The sequence below is a fragment of the Erpetoichthys calabaricus genome, chromosome 17 (genome assembly GCF_900747795.2).
Source record: "Erpetoichthys calabaricus chromosome 17, fErpCal1.3, whole genome shotgun sequence".
In the NCBI taxonomy this organism is placed as follows: Eukaryota; Metazoa; Chordata; class Cladistia; order Polypteriformes; family Polypteridae; genus Erpetoichthys; species Erpetoichthys calabaricus.
This window is the reverse complement of record NC_041410.2, coordinates 50,781,008-50,804,334: the sequence shown is the minus strand read 5'-3', so window position 1 is coordinate 50,804,334 and position 23,327 is coordinate 50,781,008. Positions and strand designations below refer to the sequence as shown.

The 23,327-nt window shown below is 38.4% G+C and overlaps 1 protein-coding gene across 3 annotated transcripts in view; it reads right to left on the bottom strand.

Annotated features, from left to right (window-relative positions):
* The window catches only part of LOC114668250 (zinc finger protein 609-like), a 281,456-nt gene that overhangs the window by 204,971 nt on the left and 53,158 nt on the right, over nucleotides 1–23,327 (bottom strand). For all 3 annotated transcript variants that reach the window (XM_028823923.2, XM_028823924.2, XM_028823926.2), the window contains one exon: nucleotides 10,568–11,423. In XM_028823923.2, coding sequence (XP_028679756.1) covers nucleotides 10,568–11,308 — 741 coding nt within the window. In that variant the 5' untranslated portion in view covers nucleotides 11,309–11,423. The remainder of the gene's footprint in view (nucleotides 1–10,567; nucleotides 11,424–23,327) is intronic.

The following is a 23,327-nucleotide window of genomic DNA, read 5'->3' as shown; positions in this document are numbered from 1 at the left end:
ATGCTGAATAACGCACAGTCTGAATCATAAAGGGGAGTTTAAACAATGTTGCCGTAAGTCCAATGTCCTTCACTCCTGCTGCACACTTGTGCAGCTCTGCAGAAGAGCCAACTGTCATATTTCACAGTGTTCCGGTCAAGAGCAACAGAAACAGAAAGGTGACATCCTATGTACATGACCTTAACAAACCTTAATCTATGAAAAAAATAAATGAATTGCTAAGTAACAAATTTGGTATAATTCTAAAATTGTGATTTAAAAAATTATTCTGACTTTTCTTGCAGCAAGTAAGAAAAAATGCTTACTAAACAAATGTGTGTGAAATTAGTGCACTAAAAAATGACAATTTGCGGGAATGACTGTGTGGAATATGCGCAATCCTGTGTCCAATTTCGAGCCCTCCAAGAATTGATGAGAGCTGTTAGAAGCACTTGAAATAGATTCTCAATGGGACCCAGATTTTTTCAGATGTTAGTTGGATGACCAACACTACAAGCCAAAAATGGCATTGCATGCTGCATGGAGCCAGGTTCTTTCTTTCTTCCATTTCTTTTTCAAAGTTCTGTACAGAAATTATGACCGTGATAACATCTTGAGCCATTGAAACTTACAACTTCCCTAAAGGAACAGCAGCATCACTTAAACTCTTTAATAGATAAGTTGTTCAAATGAAACTTTTACGTTACAGCAGGCCCTGTGGACAAGTCTCTTGATCCCATGACACTAGGTTTTGAGAAGGTGCAATTCTAAGTGAATACCACAAACAAAATTTTATGATGCCATTTTTGTTATTGACCTAGCACTGTGTGGTATTGTTGATCCTCGATTAAAGAAATGCTTTCATTTCTAACAAATGTGAATAATTTTACTTTTTATCATCCAATAAAAGTAACAATTACTGAAAAAGTAAAATATATCTCATACACAAATTAAAATGTTTACTTGCCAGTACATGCCTTTAAGCAGTTTAGTAGCACATCCAATATACATTACAGTAATGAATTTATAGTACCTGTCTATGTGAAGTATTTCAGGGAGTGGGCACGTTGTTGTGCAGCTGGAAGCAGCATGTAAAATGCAACTAGCAATCAGACAGTGTTTAGGATAGAAAAAGGTAAAATATTGGCTTTCACATTAAAGAAAAGTGGACTAATGAACTGAAAACAAGGAAACTGAAGTTAAACAGAGTGGAAGAGAAAGGGGCTGCAACGGACTGGAAAAACCCCACTGTCCGAGATATATTTCTTTAACTTTCTTTAAATTTCTTTGACAAGGTCAGAATTTTTCACTCTGTCCTAAAAAGTAAAAAGGACTCTCCAAGCTTCTGCGTAGCATAGTTACTCACAGAACAGACTGTCTTAAAAATTCAGTGGTGTATTGAAAAACCAATATGTGCCCTTGTTGTTTAGGAAACAATAGGATTGTTTAGATGAAGAGCTTACTTATGAACTTGTTAAGCCTGTTAGTCTCCTGACTATTAAGGACAGATATTAGGACCATTTTATTTCAATTCTGTATGGTAATTAAGACAAGTCTTTTATTTAGTTTTAGCTTTTATTTAAATAAGACGTGTATATTTTAGATGCATATATATTTTTGATACATTTTTGTGTATATGATTTATAAGTAAAAAGTATTTTTTTTATCACAGTAAACATTTTATTTGATGGCCACTGAACAATATGCCTGAAATGCCTCAATTTATTTAAAAAAAATGAAAAACATACTTGTGGTCTATAGTTAAAATGTAAAAATACTCAGGATACATGAAATATGAAGCTTACATAAGTCTGTTTATGTAGGAACTTAATTAAAAAAACATTTTTAAAAGTAAAGAGCTGTATCAGAATCAGCCGATTCTGATCACATGGATTTGGAGATCACTAGCAGTCCTAAAAAAACCTTGATTGAAGAATCCCTTCTGTAAAGTGAAAAACATGAATCCTTTCAGGAAGTCTTTGATTCTGTCTTTATCCGTCTATTGCAAGTGACTCAAATAAAAATAAAGCAACTATTGGCCATTATAAGTTTTTCTTCAGGCCAGTCTTAAAGAGGGGTAAGCAAACTTGTCATTCAATTCTAAGCTAAAATGACATGAAGTAATAGAGTAGACTGTCTACAAGAAACAATTTAAAGCTGAATACACATCACTATCATCAAGGAAACTCAATGCAGACCACCAGCAAAACTAAAACTGAAAGCAAAGCAGTTTATCATGCTTCCACAAAACTGGCAATTTCTAGCTAGTCCATCTACTCTCCACTACTAAACAATTTGTAAGCAGAAAAAATTTCAGACTCTGAGCTCTTACAAATCCATATCTGACAACTTGCCATTAGCAGCAAGGAGCACAACCTCCATTTGGCAGTAAGATCAAAACATGCACAGTAGTGACTGGGATATGAGCCAGAATACTGAATACACTGACAAACTGAAACAAAAACAACAAAGTAGTAAAAGATCTTTTAAAAAATATCACAGTGATTAGTCATGAAAGAAAAGGCACCATAGTCAAAACAATAATAATTAAACATAACAATGGCTACAAATCCATTTATTTGAATATATAAAAGGTTCTGCTGGAACTGGGTGTGAATTATTCATAATTTCAGAATGAGACTTGCAGCAGCATAAAAACATTAACATAGAAATGTGAACTTGGGTTCAAATTACAGCAACTCAAAAATTAGCAGATTTACTTTTCATCCTATTTTTGGAGCCCTTGAAGGTCACACTGAACTCACTGTGTCTCTAAAATGTTTGCTAGCATGACAGAAAATTGATTCCATGTTTTATGCTTATTTAGATGACTGGTGCTTAGACACTGGGAGGTGTGATTTCAGATGTTCAGCATACATTCCCCTGTTGCCTAGTAGAACACCTCTATATTTTTTTCCCATTCTTGTCCTCTATGGTAGGTGCAGCAACACACTATCAGCGCATGCTCCCAACCTTGTTCTCTCACTGTGAGCTCTTACGCGGTCAATGGCTCACTTGCTATATACTAAGGGGGTTTTAAAGTACTGTAGATGATTCTGTCTCTTTCAGCTTGTTTTTCTATTATAGCTATTTCAATTCAACATGTGGAAAAGAGAATAAAGTAAAAGACGAATTTGAACAGTGGGCAGTGTGAACTTTATTCAACTTGAGAGGACCTACTGTATTTACACAACACAGAGTACAACAGTTATTACAAGCATGCAAGGTTACCAGTCATAACTATTACCAAGAAGTATGTGAGCAGTATAAGGAAGAACTACACTTGATAATATTATGTTGATCATTCCCATCCTGAGGAATTCTACATACTCTGAAATGGAGGTACACTTCTGAACTAAAAAGCAATGAAAAGAGAAAGGACTATGGTCACATTAAGTCACTAGAACACAAAAATTTGGATTCAAATTATTAAATCTTTAACAACGTACTAAAACAAAATAAACACTTTCTCCTTGAAACTTACAATTGGAAAAGTGCACTCCAATAGAGACAAAGAGAAAACTTTAAGGGCGCAAACTTTTCTGTTTTAAATGTAATGTTTTAAAGAGTAATAATTATCTTTCATGAAAACTACAACTCTCTGCATACTTGTAAAGCAGAAAAAAGAACCACAACTGCTTAAGCCTTAAATGGCCACGGTCTGGCTTACTTATCTGAACTTATCATAACTTACAAACCAGAACATACATAATTAAGATCTCAAGATGCCAGTCTGCTTATGATTCCAGGGATTAACCCTTTAACCGCCAACTCCCTAAATATTCCCCACGCCAGGCGAAATCTGAACAATTTTCGTTTTTTTACTTTTTTACATTTTTTACATTTATTCAAGCAGTATTGACCACTAAATGTTGTGCAAGTTGCCAGTGTATACACAAAATCTATAAATGTAACCTGAATTCTCAGCTAAGCAAAACATCTTGATACCAAACCGTGCCCTTTTCAATGGTAGATACTGTCGAAACTGTAAGCGGCCCTTCCACGACAATAAACTTTCATCAACTGCAACTGACGGTCCTGGCATGTAGGGCAACTGAAATGCTTCAAATAAATGATCAATCAAAGGACGTAGCATGAACAAGTGGTCGCGGTTTGGATCTTTCTTATCTGGCTCGTTTCTGTTGTCATTCAAATGAAAGAATTTCAGCAGCAAAGAGAATCGGTTACGTGTCATGACAGCTGCAAAAATAGGTGTTGCATACATAGGATCTGTAGACCAGTACATCTCAATATCTGGTTTTCTGATTATTCCCATCAACATCAAAATCCCAATGAATTTTTTCATTTCGTTTTCATCAGTGTCAAACCAAGCACGAACACGGGAATGTGGAGGTAAATTGGGATTTTTCTCAATAAACTGTGCTGCATACAGATTTGTCTGATGAACAAAATGTCTGATCAAATCAGGTAACACAAACAGCTCATAAAACTGCTCAGCAGTGTAATTGTTTACATCAACAATAAAGCCACACGTTTCCTCAAACGAATGCAGAAAAGGTAGTTCACCACGGGCAGCAGCCCAGCTGAGATGCTGGGGATACACCCACTCAGCGCCGTCATCCGATGCCTCTTCATTCACAGTATCATGCAGCGCACGTTGCTGCTCATCACTGTCACTAAAATCTTCTTCAGAACTGCTACAATCATGATCAGAACTGTCCAAAATCGCCTGCAAAGCCTCACTTGAAGTCAGTTTACATTTCGCCATATTCACAGCTGTTACATGCGAATCACGTCACATGACCGGCCAAAACAACCACAGACTTGTCGAAATACAACGTAGTAATAATACCCACGCCAAACCGTCAGTTATACTACTTGCCAGGCATTCATATAACCACAGGCAAATGTGCCGGATAATTCCGGCAGTATGGCGTTAGCAATAAAACAACGATGCCGGATATATCCGGCAGAGGGCGGTTAAGGGGTTAATAAAATAACAGTGGGAAGACGTGCTTTTAGTTACAGGGCCCCTAAACTGTGGAATGGACTGCCTGCTACTGTAAGAGATGCCCCTTCGGACTCAGCTTTCAAATCCCAGCTGAAGACTCACTACTTCAGTTTAGCACACCCTGACTAGAGCTGCTGATTAACTGTACAGACTGCATCTCTGTTGTTAGTCATTAGCACTAAAACATAAGTAATGCAATAGTTATAATTTGTTACTAATCCTTACCTATTCAGTTTCTCTTCTTGGTACTCAAATGTGGCACTTGGTGCTACTACCAAGTTGTTTTGCCTCCCTAAGCTATATAAATGTAATGAATTATTATTATTATTATTATTATTAAGGTAAAGTCGTCTCCAATGGAGGATCACAGGAACCATCAGGTAGAGGGGTCCATTCATTGGATTGGCTGGTCCAGCACTGACTCAGGTGTGGAATGGCCAATAGGGGGAGGCAGCTTGATGACCGAGGTCTACAGGACACTAAACAAATCCAAATTGTATTATTTAATATCATCATCTACTATTGAATTCTGCTCTGTACTTGCAATATTTCTATTGCACTATTATATTGTATTAAGAATAACTTGTGTTCTGTTCTATGTATTGTATTGTATGTAACCCCTTTTTTTGACACCCACTACACACCCAACCTACCTGGAAAGGGGTCTCTCTTTGAACTGCCTTTCCCAATGTTTCTTTAATTTTTTTCCCCAACAAGAGTTTTTCTTGGGGGAGATTTCCTTGTCTTCTTAGAGAGTCAAGGCTGGGGGGCTGTCAAAAGGCAGGGCCTGTTAAAGTTTATTATATAAGACTGTACAAAAATAAATTGTATGGTACTAGTACCATTAATGCTTATAATGGTTAAAGTGCTCACTGACACCAACAGCTGTTACACATGATAAATGTTGCTCATTGTATTCACCATAAAGTTTAGGCAGTTCTTTTCTTAGTATGTCCATACTACAAACTCAGTCTCAGTAAAAAGCATAGCATTTATAAGTGTGATAATATAAAGACATATAGATATGTCATTTATTCAAAGAAAAATGTGAATCTTTAATTCTATAGACAGCTGGAATTCTAAAATCATCTTGTACAATGTTTTAGATATAACCGATTATGGCAGCCAGGCTGTAAGATCACAAGCCCTTGAGGCAATGGCAGTGCAATCCAAGGATGTCTAATTGGAGCCATGGGGCCTCTTATTTTAGTATCCAAATGAATAACATAAGCTGGAGTTTAAACAGTATGTCCCTTTTTCCAAAGGGATAGTGAGTTTATCTTGTTGTTGGCAAATTGACCAGTAAACCTGTGGAGTGCATAGGAGGCACCAGAATCGGCAATCGAAAACTAAGCATCACAACTTCATCATAATTCCACCCAAACTATGAGCACCAACCATTAACTTGTACTGCTATCAGGAATTTTAAAGAATTTTATTTAAAAATATCTAATACTGTGCAATTTGAGTACTTAATTTGTATTTTTATTAAATATTATTATATTTATTAAAACTCTGGGACTCACTAATATGTTAAGCACAATTGCTAATTCATTTTTTTTTTCTCTAGGAATGCCTCTTTGGGTCTTAGAGACCAGAAGATAGAAAGTCACTGTCCATCTCCCTTTAATATAAATTAATACACTGGGATTCTATTTGATTAGTTTATTTATGGCAAATTAGATCATTTATGTAAAATTAGTTTCGTGTTTATCAAGGAACTATTACTACAGTACATTAGCAAGGAAAATTTTAATGCAAAATACAAGACACATTGCCAGCAGATTGGGTACATTGGACCTGACATGATACTTGGCAGTGTGGGTAGAAGCAGGCAGTCAAGAAATTAGAAAAATCTAGGTGACCAGAACATTTTTTTGTTTTAGGTGAAGTGTGTCAAGTCAGCATTCACCTAATGCACAGACTGAATATGAAACCACATGTTTTCTGAGGTAACTCTTGATGAGCAATTCTAATATTGAAAAGGCTCTTTGAAATTTTAACTTAAGTAATTATAATAAGGGGAAAATCAAAATTTCAGTAGTTATTTTCCAATTCTTACTAATGAGGATGAAATCCACCTCTTGGCGACTGTAATGGATGCTTAACAGTTCTGAAATAATGTAGCAGTGAGTCATGGATCTCTGACTCTGAAGCAGAATGATACTTTTAGATTGATGGGTAAGTATTTAAAAAATCTGCTTAGTTTGACTACAGACACAAGATTATATAAAGTGTGAAAGTGTGTGTTTAAGACACAGATTGCTGTCTGCTTTACTGACAATACAAGCTAAATATACCAGAATATGAAGTCTGTTAACGATCTGCAAAAAGAGGTCTGAAAATACTAAAACTTTGAGCAGAGGGCCTGCAGTAAGAAGCATATAACATTTAGTGCAGGCTAAAACAAAAAGGCGATCGTTTACATTCAAATGTCAACTTTTGCATTTGAAAAGGACTTAAGAATACAATCAAAATATATTTAACTGCTGATGTTCAGTCTGACAGCCCTCTTTGGTGCATGCTTCTGTGAGGCTCAAAAATAATACACAATTTGTTACTTGCTGAATGCTTCAAAACTTACTGGATCACATACAAAAAAATCACTCTCTAAACTGTAATGAATAACTAGACATTATGGTTGCTATTCGACCTTTCACGACCTGGTTTGTGCTGGAGTATCATCTTTAGACACTGTTTGGACACATAGTGGTAACAATGAAAATATGTTTAATAATCAATGTAATTTGTAGCAAACTCTACTACTTTTAAAGATTTTTCAAGAATAGTAAGCAACATAATCATATTTAAACTGAGAAATCACATGTACATAAGTATTCACAGCCTTTGCTCAATACTTTGTTGATGCACCTTTGGCAGCAATTACAGCCTCAAGTCTTTTTGAATATGATGCCACAAGCTTGGCACACCTATCCTTGGCCAGTTTCGCCCATTCCTCTTTGCAGCACCTCTCAAGCTCCATCAGGTTGGATGGGAAGCGTCGGTGCACAGCCATTTTAAGATCTCTTCAGAGATGTTCAATTGGATTCAAGTCTGGGCTCTGGCTGGGCCACTCAAGGACATTCACAGAGTTGTCCTGAAGCCACTCCTTTGATATCTTGGCTGTGTGCTTAGGGTTGTTGTCCTGCTGAAAGATGAACCGTCGCCCCATTTTGAGGTCAAGAGCGCTCGAGCAGGTTTTCATCCAGGATGTCTCTGTACATTGCTGCAGTCATCTTTCCCTTTATCCTGACTAGTCTCCCAGTTCCTGCCGCTGAAAAACATCCCCACAGCATGATGCTGCCACCACCATGCTTCACTGTAGGGATGGTATTGGCCTGGTGATGAGCGGTGCCTGGTTTCCTCCAAACATGACGCCTGGCATTCATACCAAAGAGTTCAATCTTTGTCTCATCAGACCAGAGAATTTTCTTTCTCATGGTCTGAGAGTCCTTCAGGTGCCTTTTGGCAAACTCCAGGCGGGCTGCCATGTGCCTTTTACTAAGGAGTGGCTTCCATCTGGCCACTCTACCATGCAGGCTTGATTGGTGGATTGCTGCAGAGATGGTTGTTCTTCTGGAAGGTTCTCCTCTCTCCACAGAGGACCTCTGGAGCTCTGACAGAGTGACCATCGGGTTCTTGGTCACCTCCCTGACTAAGGCCCTTCTCCCCCGATCGCTCAGTTTAGATGGCCGGCCAGCTCTAGGAAGAGTCCTGGTGGTTTCGAACTTCTTCCACTTACGGATGATGGAGGCCACTGTGCTCATTGGGACCTTCAAAGCAGCAAGAATTTTTCTGTTGGCTTCCCCAGATTTGTGCCTCCAGACAATCCTGTCTCGGAGATCTACAGACAATTCCTTTGACTTCATGCTTGGTTTGTGCTCTGACATGAACTGTCAACTGTGGGACCTTATATAGACAGGTGTGTGCCTTTTCAAATCATGTCCAATCAACTGAAGTTACCACAGGTGGACTCCAATTAAGCTGCAGAAACATCTCAAGGATGATCAGGGGAAACAGGATGCACCTGAGCTCGATTTTGAGCTTCACGGCAAAGGCTGTGAATACTTATGTACATGTGCTTTCTCAGTTTTTTTATTTTTAATAAACTTGCAAAAACCTCAAGTAAAGTTTTTTCACGTTGTCATTATGGGGTGTTGTGTGTAGAATTCTGAGGAAAAAAATGAATTTAATCCATTTTGGAATAAGGCTGTAACATAACAAAATGTGGAAAAAGTGATGCGCTGTGAATACTTTCCGGATGCACTGTATTTTCAGTTTCAGTAACCAAACGTTAATGCCAGGTGTCCAAGCCAGGTAACCACTTGTAAAAGTCAGTGTTAAGCCCTGTTAGTCCAAACAAAAATCTTCATTATAAAACATAAAATGAATATTAAATGCAAACCCAGGATAAGATTACTGAATATCATAAATTGGGAAACAACAACAATACATTTTTAAAATTCTTCACTGAATTAAAAAGTGGTCAATGACCCCTGTGTGCACAATGCAATATACTTGTGTGAAAAGGGAACTATTCTAGAAGATCAACAGAATGGTGCTAAATAAATAAATACTATTCAGATATAAAGCCATTCTTAAATATATGTACCTCATATTACAAACTTGGAATTACTTCAAATTAGATACAATTCAGCTAGAACCACTTAACTGGAGTTATAGTTTCAAAGTGTTTTACATATATGCCTTAATTACTGCAAAAGTTTACTACACATTCACTTTATTCTATAAATCATTAAAAAACAAACAAAAAAAAAGTATAATTTGTTAAGAACACCAGCAAAAACCATGTCACATTTCCTATAATGAAGATGAACATAAACACCCACTCACTTCCCAACAGCCTGCTGGATTAAGTAACCAAACAGACAACCCGGTCATGTTTAGGACTTTGCATCATGCCAGTAAATTGCAGAAGGATTAAATTCAAACAGCTGAGCAAGTTGAAACCTGACTAAAAGCCTGCTCTGTTCTGTGGAAGAAAAATCAAAGCCAAAACTCACATAAAAATGTGGCATTAATTCCTTGTAGCGTGTATATGTCTTTGTCTTTGGCGTAATCAAAAGTACATTTCAATCTTAAACACGCACTCTTTTTTTTTTTTTTTTTTTTTTAAATCAATACATGTGGTTTGTGTGTTTCATCCTACCTAAAAGCAGTCAAAGGCCTTATCACGGTTTCCAACAGGTAAGTTTTAAGTCAAATTAGGGCATGTCCTTTTTAAAGTTCAAATATTTAGTCCATTGAAAGATCTCATGTTCTTAAGGAACAATTTCATGACTAAAACAAGCAAACAAAACTCTGCTGGAGAACCACTGCTGCAACTAAACACAACAAAAGCCAGCTAGTTTCAGCACTTGAAACGCAACCATTTCATTCAATACATAAAGTGCATGGCCAAAAAAGAAAGAGGGGAAAACAATTCATGCAGTCTTTTAACATCAGCTATTCCTGAAGCCACTTCACATTCAAATTATTCATGCAGATTTAACAACATTAACAAACACAATTCCAGTACTTACTAGCAAAGGACACAGTCCTTTGGGAAAATTGTAAGGAAAATGTGCTTTTGATGTAAATCAATTAAAAACTTACCTTTTCTGTTTTAACCTTCTTCAGGCTTCTGCATTCATTGTCTGGTTCCTCCGATTCAGTTTTAATTCCCAATGGGGTTGTGACTCCCCCTGAATCAATGGCTATGCTCCCAAGTTGATCAGCTACAGAAGAGTCTGTACTCTGAATTCCTTCAAACTGGCCACTTCTTGGCCCTGCTGCCAAATTCCCCACCTGATTACTAGTATCCTTTTCAGCCAAGCTCAAGGCCACGTCCCCTTTGTCCTTCTTGTTCTTTCCACTATTGCTTTCCTTCTCCTTCTTACCGCTAGGAACACTGCGAGATGCTTTTGCACTTTTATCCGTAGCCTTGGATGAAGCAGTGTTATTAGTTGCTACTGGAGCATTAGCGGCACCACTTTCCACCTGGGGACGAGTCTGTGGGTCTCTCTTGGCCCCCTCAATGACAGAACTTTTTCCACTGTCTTTAGAGTTTTTACTTCTCTTCGATTTGGACTTGCTCTCTTTGCTTTGTGGGGTAGGCACAGGACTGACAAACTTAATGTTGTCAGGCAGAGCCGCCACAGCGCTAGGAGTTGCTGCTATTCCCCCTCCTTCCTTAGCCCCCGACATCTCCAGTTTCTGCTGGTCTTTCTCTAGGTCAGCGTCAAGATCAATAATCAGATTTCCCACGCCGATGTCCCACTCATCACCACTGTCGTAAGTGTCTACCGCATTTGAGTCCACACCTTTCCCGCCTGCAGTGCCACTGCTTAGGGACATCTTATTGGCACCAGCCCGGACTTGCCAAAATAAGGTCCAGTGCCTTGTCTGGTAATGGGCAGGGAGGCTGCCTTAGGGTCTCAATATATCCATCCTGGCTACCCATGTGGTTTGCCTTGAGAAACAGAAAAAAGTGATTATTAGAATAAATTCACATAAATTTTCTTAAACACTGTTTTGAACAAAGTTTCAACTTTTAGATTGTACAAACCCCATTTCCAAAAAAGCTGGGACACTTTATGCTGAACTTCGTGAGAGAATTATCTGTCAGTTTAAAAACAATGCTTCTCAGTGCAGGATAGCAAAGACTTTAGGTTTGTCACCATCTACAGTTAATAACATTGTGAAAAGATTCAGGGAAGCAGGAGAAATCTCTGTGCGTAAAGGCCAAGGGTGGAAACCACTGCTGAATGTGCGTGATCTTAGGCCTTAGGCGGTAGTGCATTAGAAACCGTCATGCTACTGTGACGGGCATAGCCACATGGGCTCAGGAGTACTTGTCACTTAACACATTCTGCCGCTGCATCAGGAAATGCTCCTTGAAGCTGTATTATACAAAGAGGAAGCCATACATCAATGTTGTGCAGAAACATAGGCAAGTTCTTTGGGCCCAAGCTTATCTGAGATGGACCAAAGGATGATGGTGGTAGGATGAGTCCACGTTTCAGCTTGTTTTTGGGAAAAACAGACATCAGATACTACATTCCAAAGATGAAAAAGACCATCCACACTGTTATCAACGAAAGGTACAAAAACCAGCATCTTTGATGGCATAGGAGATCAGTAAATATGTGAAGGCACCATTGATGCGGAGGCTTACATTGGAATTTTACAGAGACATATGCTCCCATCAAGATGACGTCTTTTCCCAGGAATTCCATGTATATTTTAGCAGGACAATGCCAGGCCTCATTCTACACAAATTGCAAAAGCGTGGCTTCATAGACATAGAGTCCATGTGCTTGACTGGCCTGCCTGCAGTCCAGATCTGTCTCCTATTGAAAACGTCTGGCGTTTCATGAAGAGGAGAATCCGACAACGGCAACCATGGAACCACAGACTGTGGAGAAGCTCAAATCTCAGCAAGAATGGGTAAAATTACACTTGAAAAAAATGCAACAATTAGTTTCTTAAGTTCCTAAATGACTAAGAAGCGTAATTAAAAGGGGATGTGACTTGGTGGTAAACTTGACTCTGTCCCAACTTTTTTGGAGTGTGTTGCAGGCATCAATTTCTAAATTTGTTTATGTTTAACAAATAGAATTAAGTTTGTCGGTGAAAACACTGAAAATCTTTTCTTTGTCATTTTGCCTTTTAAATAAAGGTTCAAATGAATTACCAAATTACAGATTTTAGTTTTTATTACATACAGTAATCCCTCGCTATATTGCGCTTCGACTTTCATGGCTTCACTCTATCGCGGATTTTATATGTAAGCATATTTAAATATATATCACGGATTTTTTGCTGGTTCGCGGATTTCTGCGGACAAAGGGTCTTTTAATTTCTGGTACATGTTTCCTCAGTTGGTTTGCCCAGTTGATTTCAAACAAGGGACGCTATTGGCAGATGGCTGAGAAGCTACCCAACTTACTTTTCTCTCTCTCTCTCTCTTGCTCTGACATTCTCTGCTCCTAATGGAGGGGGTGTGAGCAGGGGGGCTGTTCGCACACCTAGATGATACGGACGCTCGTCTAAAAATGCTGAAAGATTATCTTCATGTTGCTCCCTTCTGTGCAGCTGCTTCGTATACTTAAAAGCTCGAAGGGCACGTATTGATTTTTGCTTGTTTGTTTTTCTCTGTCTCTCTCTCTCTTTCTCTGACATTCTCTGCTCCTGACGGAGGGGGTGTGAGCTGCTGCCTTCATTGCAACTGCTTTGTGCCGCGTGCTTCGCATACTTAAAAGCCAAACAGCCCTATTGATTTGTCTGCTTTTCTCTCTCTCTCTGACAGTCTGTGCTCCTGACGCGCACTCCTTTGAAGAGGAAGATATGTTTCCATTCTTTTAATTGTGAGACGGAACTGTCATCTCTGTCTTGTCATGCAGCACAGTTTAAACTTTTGAAAAAGAGACAAATGTTTGTTTGCAGTGTTTGAATACAGTTCCTGTCTCTCTACAACTTCCTGTGTTTCTGTGCAAATCTGTGACCCAAGCATGACAATACAAAAATAACCATATAAACATATGGTTTCTACTTTGCGGATTTTCACCTTTCGCAGGTGTTCTGGAACGCAACCCCCATGATCGAGGAGGGATTACTGTATTTAGAAAGTGTCCCAACTTTTTGGAAATGGGATTTGTAAATATTCTGCCAAGAGTTACAACAGGACAAAACAAATCACCATTTTATTCCGCTTCATCAGTTCAATGATTTTTTTGTTTGTTTTGTTTTTAGGAAAGATAATGCCAGTCCTGGCAGGAATTGATGGATGGCTGGAACCATCATAAGGAACACTCTCAAACACAACCACAGTTCCAGACACTAAACAAATACATAGGCATGTTCTCAGGATGAGGGGCAAAAATCTGAATAGTTTAGGTAGACATTATGCACAGTCAAAGGGAAAAAGTGTAAATTCCACATAGAGTGTCAACAGACCAAAAATTAAGGCCAAATCCCTGTCAGGCAGCAGTGCCAGAAGTACAATAAAACCATGAAATTGAAATTTCACTTTTTATGTATGAGGAAGTCGGGAGTGGCAGAGAAGTACGTAGGAGTTGTACAGGATATGTACGAATGAAGTGTGACAGTGGTGAGATCTACGGTAGGAGTGACAGATGCATTCAAGGTGGAGGTGGGATTACATCAGGGATCGGCTCTGAGCCCTTTCTTATTTGCAATGGTGATGGACAGGTTGACAGACAAGAGTAGACAGGAGTCCCCGTGGACTATGATGTTTGCTGATGACATTGTGATCTGCAGCGATAGTAGGGAGCAGGTTGAGGAGACCCTGGAGAGGTGGAAATATGCTCTAGAGAGGAGAGGAATGAAGGTCAGTAGGAACAAGACAGAATACATGTGTGTAAATGAGAGGGAGGTCAGTGGAATGGTGAGGATGCAGGGAGTAGAGTTGGCAAAGGTGGTGGAGTTTAAATACTTGGGATCAACAGTACAGAGTAATGGGGAGTGTGAAAGAGAGGTGAAAAAGAGGTGAAAAAGAGAGTGCAGGCAGGGTGGGATGGGTTAAGAAGAGTGTCAGGAGTAATTTGTGACAGACGGGTATCAGCAAGAGTGAAAGGGAAGGTCTACAAGATGGTAGTGAGACCAGCTATGTTACATGGGTTGGAGATGGTGGCACTGACCAAAAAGCAGGAGACAGAGCTGGAGGTAGCAGAGTTAAAGATGTTAAGATTTGCACTGGGTGTGACGAGGATGGATAGGATTAGAAATGAGTACATCAGAGGGTCAGCTGAAGTTGGACGGTTGGGAGACAAAGTCAGAGAGGCGAGATTGCATTGGTTTGGACATATGCAGAGGAGAGATGCTGGGTATATTGGGAGAAGGATGCTAAGGACAGAGCTGCCAGGGAAGAGGAAAAGAGAAAGTTTATGGATGTGGTGAGAGAGGACATGCAGGTGATGGGTGTAACAGAGCAAGATGCAGAGGACAGGAAGATATGGAAGATGATGATCAGCTATGGCAACCCCTAACGGGATCAGCCGAAAGAAGAAGAAGAAGAAGATGTCAGCATTGAAAGGACTGACAGCAGACAGACCAAAAAAAAAAGAGAAGGTCAAATACAAAATTGCTGTTATGGTCAAAATTATAAAAATTATCATCATAAAATTACAAATAACTTATCAGCAGCTACCAGTATGATTCTGATATTAGTTAGACTTACTTAATTAGGTTATCTAAAAAAACAGAGCATCCTGCAAGGTTCGGGACTATGCAAGAGGTAAACACGATTTGCTCACATCAAGCATTTAAATTGCCAAATCTTTTAATTATTACATTCGGATATCCTCTCCATTTTTTGAAACCCCAAAGATGAACAATATTATCATTCAGTCAACCAGCAGAGAGGTTACTGCAGCTCTTGTAAAAGATTCATATCTAATCTATTACTTTTTATTTTTGCAACAGTCAATCATCTGGAACAGCAGCACTTCAGTCCTGTGATCTGATGTCATTGGCATCACAGCTTTTCTTTAGTTGAAGAGCAGCCAACTGAGAATGTTTGGGCACCTAGCTGAGGCACATCTGGCCATCTGCCATAGTCGAAATACCAGGCAGATCACAAGCACTAAGAGGAACACAGAAGCATGCTGGAGTTTCAGGACTCCAGTGGCCCAGGAGAAGGTTTAGAGGTCAATATTTGTATTCAAGTGCAATATATATGTAATTCAACAGTTCAACCCAGGGGTGCAGATATCTGCAATGGAACCCATTATCTTTGAAACATCAAGAGAATAAAATTCCAGGAACAGCTCTCACCTTTCATTCTTCTATTAGCAGGAGCTCCTGCTGTATATCTGTATTGGAAAGGAACTTGTTTGAGACTGACAATTTTTCTGAGGACTTATTTTTATCAATCTGCTGCACATTTATTCTATCCATGTTAAAACATTGTCCGATTGTCTGTTCCTTTCACTGTGTGGGTACCACCAACCAAATTCCTGAGAAATACCAAAGTAGGTGTGTATATGTACTGTATGTGCCTTAAAATGGACTGTCACGGAGTTATTTTCTGCCTGAGAATCTGAATTGGATAAAACAATATCAGGAGTGTGAATGTTAACATCACACCATAAGAAAGGCTTTCAAGATTTTTGGTTGTTGTTGAAGCAATTAGCATCAGATGTCCCAACATTTACCCCCATTAGACCCATGCAACTGGATAACCCACAGGCTTTAACTGAAACCCTGAATACCAGGATGTATAAAAGTCACAGATGCAGGAGCAGACTTCGATGAAGAGCAGCATTTGTAATTAGTTCCCCCAAATCTCCAAATGCTGTGCATTCCTACGTTTATATCTAAAAGATGTTGTCATTTGTCAAGTAATTGATCTAATCCATGCTCTCTGGATCACAGAAATCATACAGCCCTATTAGATGGATGACTGTGCGTATTATTTAGAATCAACATGGAAATCTTTATCAACTTACATAACAACATGATTCAATGTATCTAGGGCATTCAGCAGAAGAAAAACAATCATTTGAATAGTAACGTCAACTGGTGAAAGAGTTTTACTGCAGTTTTTTTTTTTTTTTTTTTTTTAATATAAACACGTCTATTTATTTCTTCCGAGTCTGGAGGGCAAAAATGTGTCATTTAAATTCCTTAAGGCACTGTCATATTGCAGAACATTTCCAGCAATTTTCAGCTGCACACTTCACTTACGTAATCGAAATGAGTCAGGGTCAGTCGTGGCATGATCTGGTAATAGCTAGTTGTGTAGTCTGACATACCCAGCAACTCAGACCAACTAGTCTGATTCGCCCCTTTTTTCTTAAGTCACAGGAGAAGGGTCTATGTGCATTAGAACTAACAACCTGTGATCCCTCACCCAGAAGCAACAAGGAATACGGAAATGACATCCCATGTTTTATGTACAACTATAGAAAAAGGGGGAAAAAAGTCAGCTATTGCCAAGGAACATGCCATACCTCTAAACCAGGGGTGTCAAACTCCAGGCCTGGTGGGCCGCAGTGGTTACAGGTTTTCATTCTAACCCTTTTCCTAATCAGTGAGTAGTTTCACTGCTAATTAACTCATTTTCCCTTCATTTCAATAGTCCTGTTTTTAAAGATTCAGTCCTCTGAATTGATTTGTTTCTTCAATAAATGACAGCCAAACATAAATGACACGTGAAACGAGCCAACAGATGACCAGCTAAACTGGGATTTCAAACTCCAACCAATTTCATTCCAAATAGTCTCTTAATGAGAAGCTGATTCTTGCTGTTAATTAAGCCCGTTATTTAATTCAATGGCTTGTTGCTGCTCTCATTCTGCCACAATAGACATTTCCAAATCTGTTGATTTTTCTGTTTTTCTAAGAACGCCAACAAATGTTTTGATGACCTGAGAGATCAACCTTACTGAGACCTTCACCTTTATTTATTTTCAGATATTGTGTGGGCACAGGTGAGCTGGTCATATGGTGGCTTGTTTGATGTCTCATTATTGTTTGGCTACTAATTAAGGAAAAAGACAATTAAGGGGCCTGACTCAAGTTAATTAAAACTAAAGCAAAAGAAGTTAATTAGCAGTAAAAACGGCTCACTAATGAAGAAGATGGTTAGAATGAAGAATGGTTAGAGTTCGACACCTGTGCTCTAAACCCTTCTCACGGACACTGATTCTGTCAGGCAGCATACTATTTGTTGACAGCTTACGGTACTTTGGAAATTACCAACAGTGCTAGAAAATTGTACAATTGCATAATTGCACATCCACAGCGGTTTCTGTTCATTTAAAGTGACATACCTAGGCAACGAGATACGCAACTTCAATCATCAAGTTTCACATCCCTTTCATCTAAAAGTCACATAATGTGACATAAGCTTAAGGTAAACAGATTTCTTTAACTGTCATCAAAAGATGTGAAATTGTGTGCCTTCATGCATGAAGTCCCAGGTTTCTGATGTCACAGGCAAATGTCTAAACTAAACTCTTTGACTGTCCTAGAATGACGAGTTTTGTCATTCCATGAACAACAGAACTCGAACAATATCAGACTGGCAAGCCTGTATGTCTTCAGGATCAAGTAAAGAAGAAAACAAAAAGGAAACAGAAAATGAAAGAGATGGGGAGGACTTGCAAATATAAGCAAACCTGTGAGACTTCAATTTGGAACACATGTTCCTGAGAGGTGGAGGAGCCACACTGGAATGTTGTATTCAACAAGGACTGTCTTGTATAAAGCCATACTAACATGAAAAAAGGCTTCCATGAGCCACTTCACTAACATAGCTGTGCTGGTACAAGCCAGCAACATGTCACTTCCCCCAGCATTCTGTCTTCACTTACTTTCCCATGTTAGTAAATACATGTCCGCTGCTCAGTAACAGCAATGCAATTATTGAAGTACAAGGGAACCACTTAACTACTGTATGCTACCATCTTCACCGTCTTATATATTAGCAAAAATAATAACAGCAGAAAAAAAATAAGGCAGATAGACAAAGTGAAATTAGAAAGTGCTCTTTCAAAAGAAAACTATGCATTTATGTGGTGGAATGAAAACAGCACTCATGTCTCTAAATGCTCTCCTCTCTAAAAGTACAAAATGCCATCTCTCAACCTCAATAAGGTCAAAGGCCTTCTCTTCTAAAAACGGTAGACCCAGCCACTAATGATGAGCACATTATACATGAGAAGAGAAAACAGAACACTTTCACACACTGAGCAATCTATTTATGCACCACTGCAAACAGTTCTCAATAAACTGCTAAGAAGTGATAAGTAAAATATGAGAAAAGTATTCAGCCATTAAACTTAATGGTATTGCACAAGTACAGCTATCCATGGAGACAAATATTTTCTTGAAGGTATAAAATACCAGCATTAAAAACGCAGTGCAGGTAAGAGACATGAGCAATGTAGCACTGACATTAGAACCATTATAATGCCATTTCATATTTAATTTTATTTTCAAATTTTCCTTCATTTTCTCAATTTTGTTTCACCTATACATACATACCTATGTATTTTAAAACAGTTTTTGACATTTACTTAATGCTGTTAAAATAAATTTATTTTTATTGGTTTCTCACAGGCACTGGCATTTGTTGCTGTGTCACCTAAGAAACAAACTGGAAGTGGACAGCGTTATGGATATAATGGGATAACAGTGGATGTATAAATAAGCCTTTAGTCTTTTACAAGCTTCTTGTTTTTGATTTTTGGTTCACATTTAAATTTTGACAGAAGTTTTTGCCTTGGCCTCCGATTACATCTCTTCTCCTGATGCTTATCCCAGCTCATTGCTATATTTTCCCCATCTTAACAGTACAAAAAACAAATAATTCAACAGATACAATTTTGATTAGCGAGTGGGGGAATTAGCAGTGCCACAATTCTTCAGTGTTGATAAAAAGCAAATGATAGTGAATGACTAGAAACTATTTAGACTGGATTTAAAGCTACTAAATCGAGACAAAATGAGTGAAGAAGGTGCGCTTGAGCTTTAGTTCTTTATTTCTTAATAGCTACCTATTTTACCATAAATGTAAAGATATTTGATATCTCTTGCCTACACCTTCCTTCCATATCAGTGTGTCTCAACTTCTTGCCCAACGCTTCCTCTATTGATCATATTCCCATAAAGCATGCTTGGAAGAATTTGTCATTTTGAGGAGCACATTGCTTGCCTCCTGTCCACTTTTTGACAACCACTAAAAGATGTGCCCTCATTACCCACTTGTAAAAAAAAAAAAAATCATTCGTATTGTTGCAAATATTCCTCGTTTTCAAAGAATACTCTCAGTGTTCCTCCTATGAATCTTCTCAGTATACTCATGTGAGTCAACCTCTCTTACCTGGTGCTTCCTGTCTTGATCATATTTGACTGAGCAACCAAAGCCAAACTGTCCAATCAGATCACTTGGAGAGAATGGCTGCACAGAAACAATAGCATTTTATTACATTGTAGATAGATAACCTTGCATATTTGCTCACATAAAACTGACCAGTAAAAACCTCTTTGCTGGGAAGAAAATATAAAGGAAAGGTATTCCATGGGATATAGCAGAACATCAAGTTACACAAGTTCATCACACTTGAATAAGCTGCAGAACAAAGAATACAAAAATTACAATTAGCACAATGTGTGGATAAGCTTCTTTTTTCTACGGCACATGAGATGACAGTCATATTTAATGCTGGTCAAACTGGTGCTGGAATAACCTAGACACTTCTTTAGTGTTCTAGCTCTTTTTTTTTACCTGACTGCCTGTAATTTTTGTTCAATTCTAGCTACATTGGACCAAAACACTGTGCTATGTCTGCCTTTGCAACAAAACCATATGCAGAGCCTTAATTGCTTACAAATAAACACTTCTGTATGCATATATGTTATATTTAAAGCATTTGTACTTGAATCAATTGATATCTACACATACTATGAATATTAAAGCGTACAAAACAAAAGATTGTTTGCTGTTTTTACGGAGCAGTGTAATGAGTTATATCTAAGGATATGGAACAGTAGAAGCGTTACATACAGTGTTCAACCCATCTAAAACCATAATGAGACACAATATTTCCATAATGAAGCCAATCAGCAGCCATATTCTAAAACCTGCTTCTGAAACATTAAAGCTTATGTACTTGGTATGTTTGAATTTTTAACAAGTTACTTTTAGGGGCTGACTAACAAATTACAAGCAAACATCTCAGATGGTGCTCTGGCAAGTTGTTCTGCACTAGCCACTGGCTGAGTGTTTCTTTTAAGACAAAAATCATCCATCTTTGGGTTAGTAAGATAAAATAAACCTGAACACAGGAAGCAATGGGAGAACCTCTCGTCCACTCATGGACAGTAAACTTCTGAGCTGAAAGGGGTGCGCTAACGTGTCTACACAGTTCTTCACAGATTCCATGCTCCTACACACAGTGCTAGACAGTTACATTGTCCAATACATTAGTCACTTTCAACTCCAGAAGACTGGGTCACTGTGGAGTTTTCACATTCTGTGTCTGCTGCAGCTTTTCCTTACAATATCTAGATTACCTCACTAATCCCAAAGACGCTCATGTTAAGATGTTGAACAACTTGAACTGTGCTTGTGCAATGAGTGAGTGTGGTTGTATATGAAAGTGGAGGTGGTCCAGGCTTGGATTCTGCCTTTTGCTGTATAGTGCCATGACAGGCTCTACGCCCCATAAACCCTGGGATTTCAAGACAGATGAAATACTGGAGGAATGAATATATTACTGTGTCAAGCACACCTGCCTGAACAACACAGAACACTCATAATCATGATTTAGGTGACTACTGGAGTGACATTTCTCACTGTGAGATTATAAAGTTATTTATGTCAAAGGAACACGTATTCCAAAAAATAATACATTTAAACAGCACTCTTACAGAAACTACAAAATAAGCAAAATTACACCTTTTATTGGCTAACTAGAAAGATTACAATATGCAAGCTTTCGAGGCAACTCAGGCCCCTTCTTCAGGCAAGATGTAATCATTGCCTGAAGAAGGGGCCTGAGTTGCCTCGAAAGCTTGCATATTGTAATCTTTCTAGTTAGCCAATAAAAGGTGTCATTTTGCTTGGCTTTTCTCTACATTCATAATGGCTAACACGGTACAACACCCTAGTACTACAGAAACTACAAAAGAATGGCTCAAGATTGGGAGCAACTGAATTGGGAAAGGTGTGTTGCTATACTCTCTACACATTTCTAAAATTAATACATTAACTTCAATTATCACAGTAATTTAGTTAAATAAGCTCCTAAGAGATAACCATGCTTCAGCTAAAACAGGAATTGAAGGGCAAAGCAGTTACCATCCAACATTCTGGTAAAAGAAAGACAGAATTACTGAAATGAAACACCATAAAGAGGAAATAAATATTTCAGTCCTTTTATGATAGGTAACATCTATTCACACCAACACTTTTGTCATTGTGGCATCAACAAAAGTGATGTTACAAGTTAAGTTAGCCTGTCAAAAAAAATAGATGTATTAATGTGCAGGTGTATTCCCATTAGTGCCCTGGATAAACTGAAGCAGTACTGTCCCTAAACAAATAAACCCTAATTTGTTCAGTGGAATTGGTTTTGATTTTTGTATGGAGTCCACATACTGTACAGTGGAACCTCGGGTCACGACCGTAATTCGTCCCAAAACTCTGGTCGCAACCCGATTTGGTTGTGACCCAAAGTAATTTCCCCCATAGGATTGTATGTAAATACAATTAATCCATTCCAGACCGTACAAACTGTATGTAAATATATATTGTTTAAAGATTTTTAAGTACAAATATAGTTAATTATACTATAGAATGCACAACGTAATAGTAAGCTAATGTAAAAATATTGAATAACACTGAGAAAACCTTGAACAACAGAGAAAACTAACATTGCAAGAGTTCACGCTATAGCCTTACGAACCGCTCGCTGTAACTTTTTTTTTTTTTTTTTTTTAACGAGTTTTAAGTACAGGGAAGAAAATGAACATTTAAAATATCCGTAATTTAATAAACCGCCAAGAAAAGTAACATTGCAACAATGCACGCTATGAACCGATCGCTGTAAACACATTTTTTAATGAGTTTTAAGCACAGGGAAAAACATGAACATTTGAAAAATCCTTAATTTATACAAAAAATCTATCTATCTGTCTAAAAACTAACCATAAACAACCAAGAAAACTAACCTTGCATGAGTCGAGTTCTGGCACAGAGGAAGTAAGGAAGAAGAACTAGCCACTCATAGGATAGTTTTGCAGCAAATCACCATGAATCTTCCTGGCTTTCTCACATAACATCGCCTCGCTTACGCTGTCCCCTGCAAGTTGCTTCTCGTTCAGCCACACTAGCAACAGTTTTTCCACCTCTTCAAGCACTTGAGGCCTCTGCCTGGTTAAGACTAACTCCTTTTGCAACATCAGCTGCTTTAATGGCCTCTTTCTGCTTTAGAATAGTCGAAATCGTAGATTTTGACTTCTTGTACTCGGCGGCAAGATCAGTAGCATGAACGCCACACTCATACTTTTCAATAATTTCTTTCTTTAATTCGATTTCAGTTTTCTTCGAACTTTTCTTCTCACCACTCTTCACTTGCTTAGAAGCCATGGTTAACTGCAAAATTAATGCAAAAGCACACGAAATACTGTAGAGCACAAAGAGTTCACAGCGAAAGTACGCACGTCTGACCGAGAACAATGCACAGGGAGAGACTGAATACGTGAGGAACTTATCGGTGCGTACAAACCGGAAGGGAAACGAAATAGAGCACAGAGAGTTCACAGCAAAAGCACGCACGTCTGACCGAGAACAATGCAACACGTGCGAAAATCATCGGCGCATACAAACCGGAAGGGAAACTGG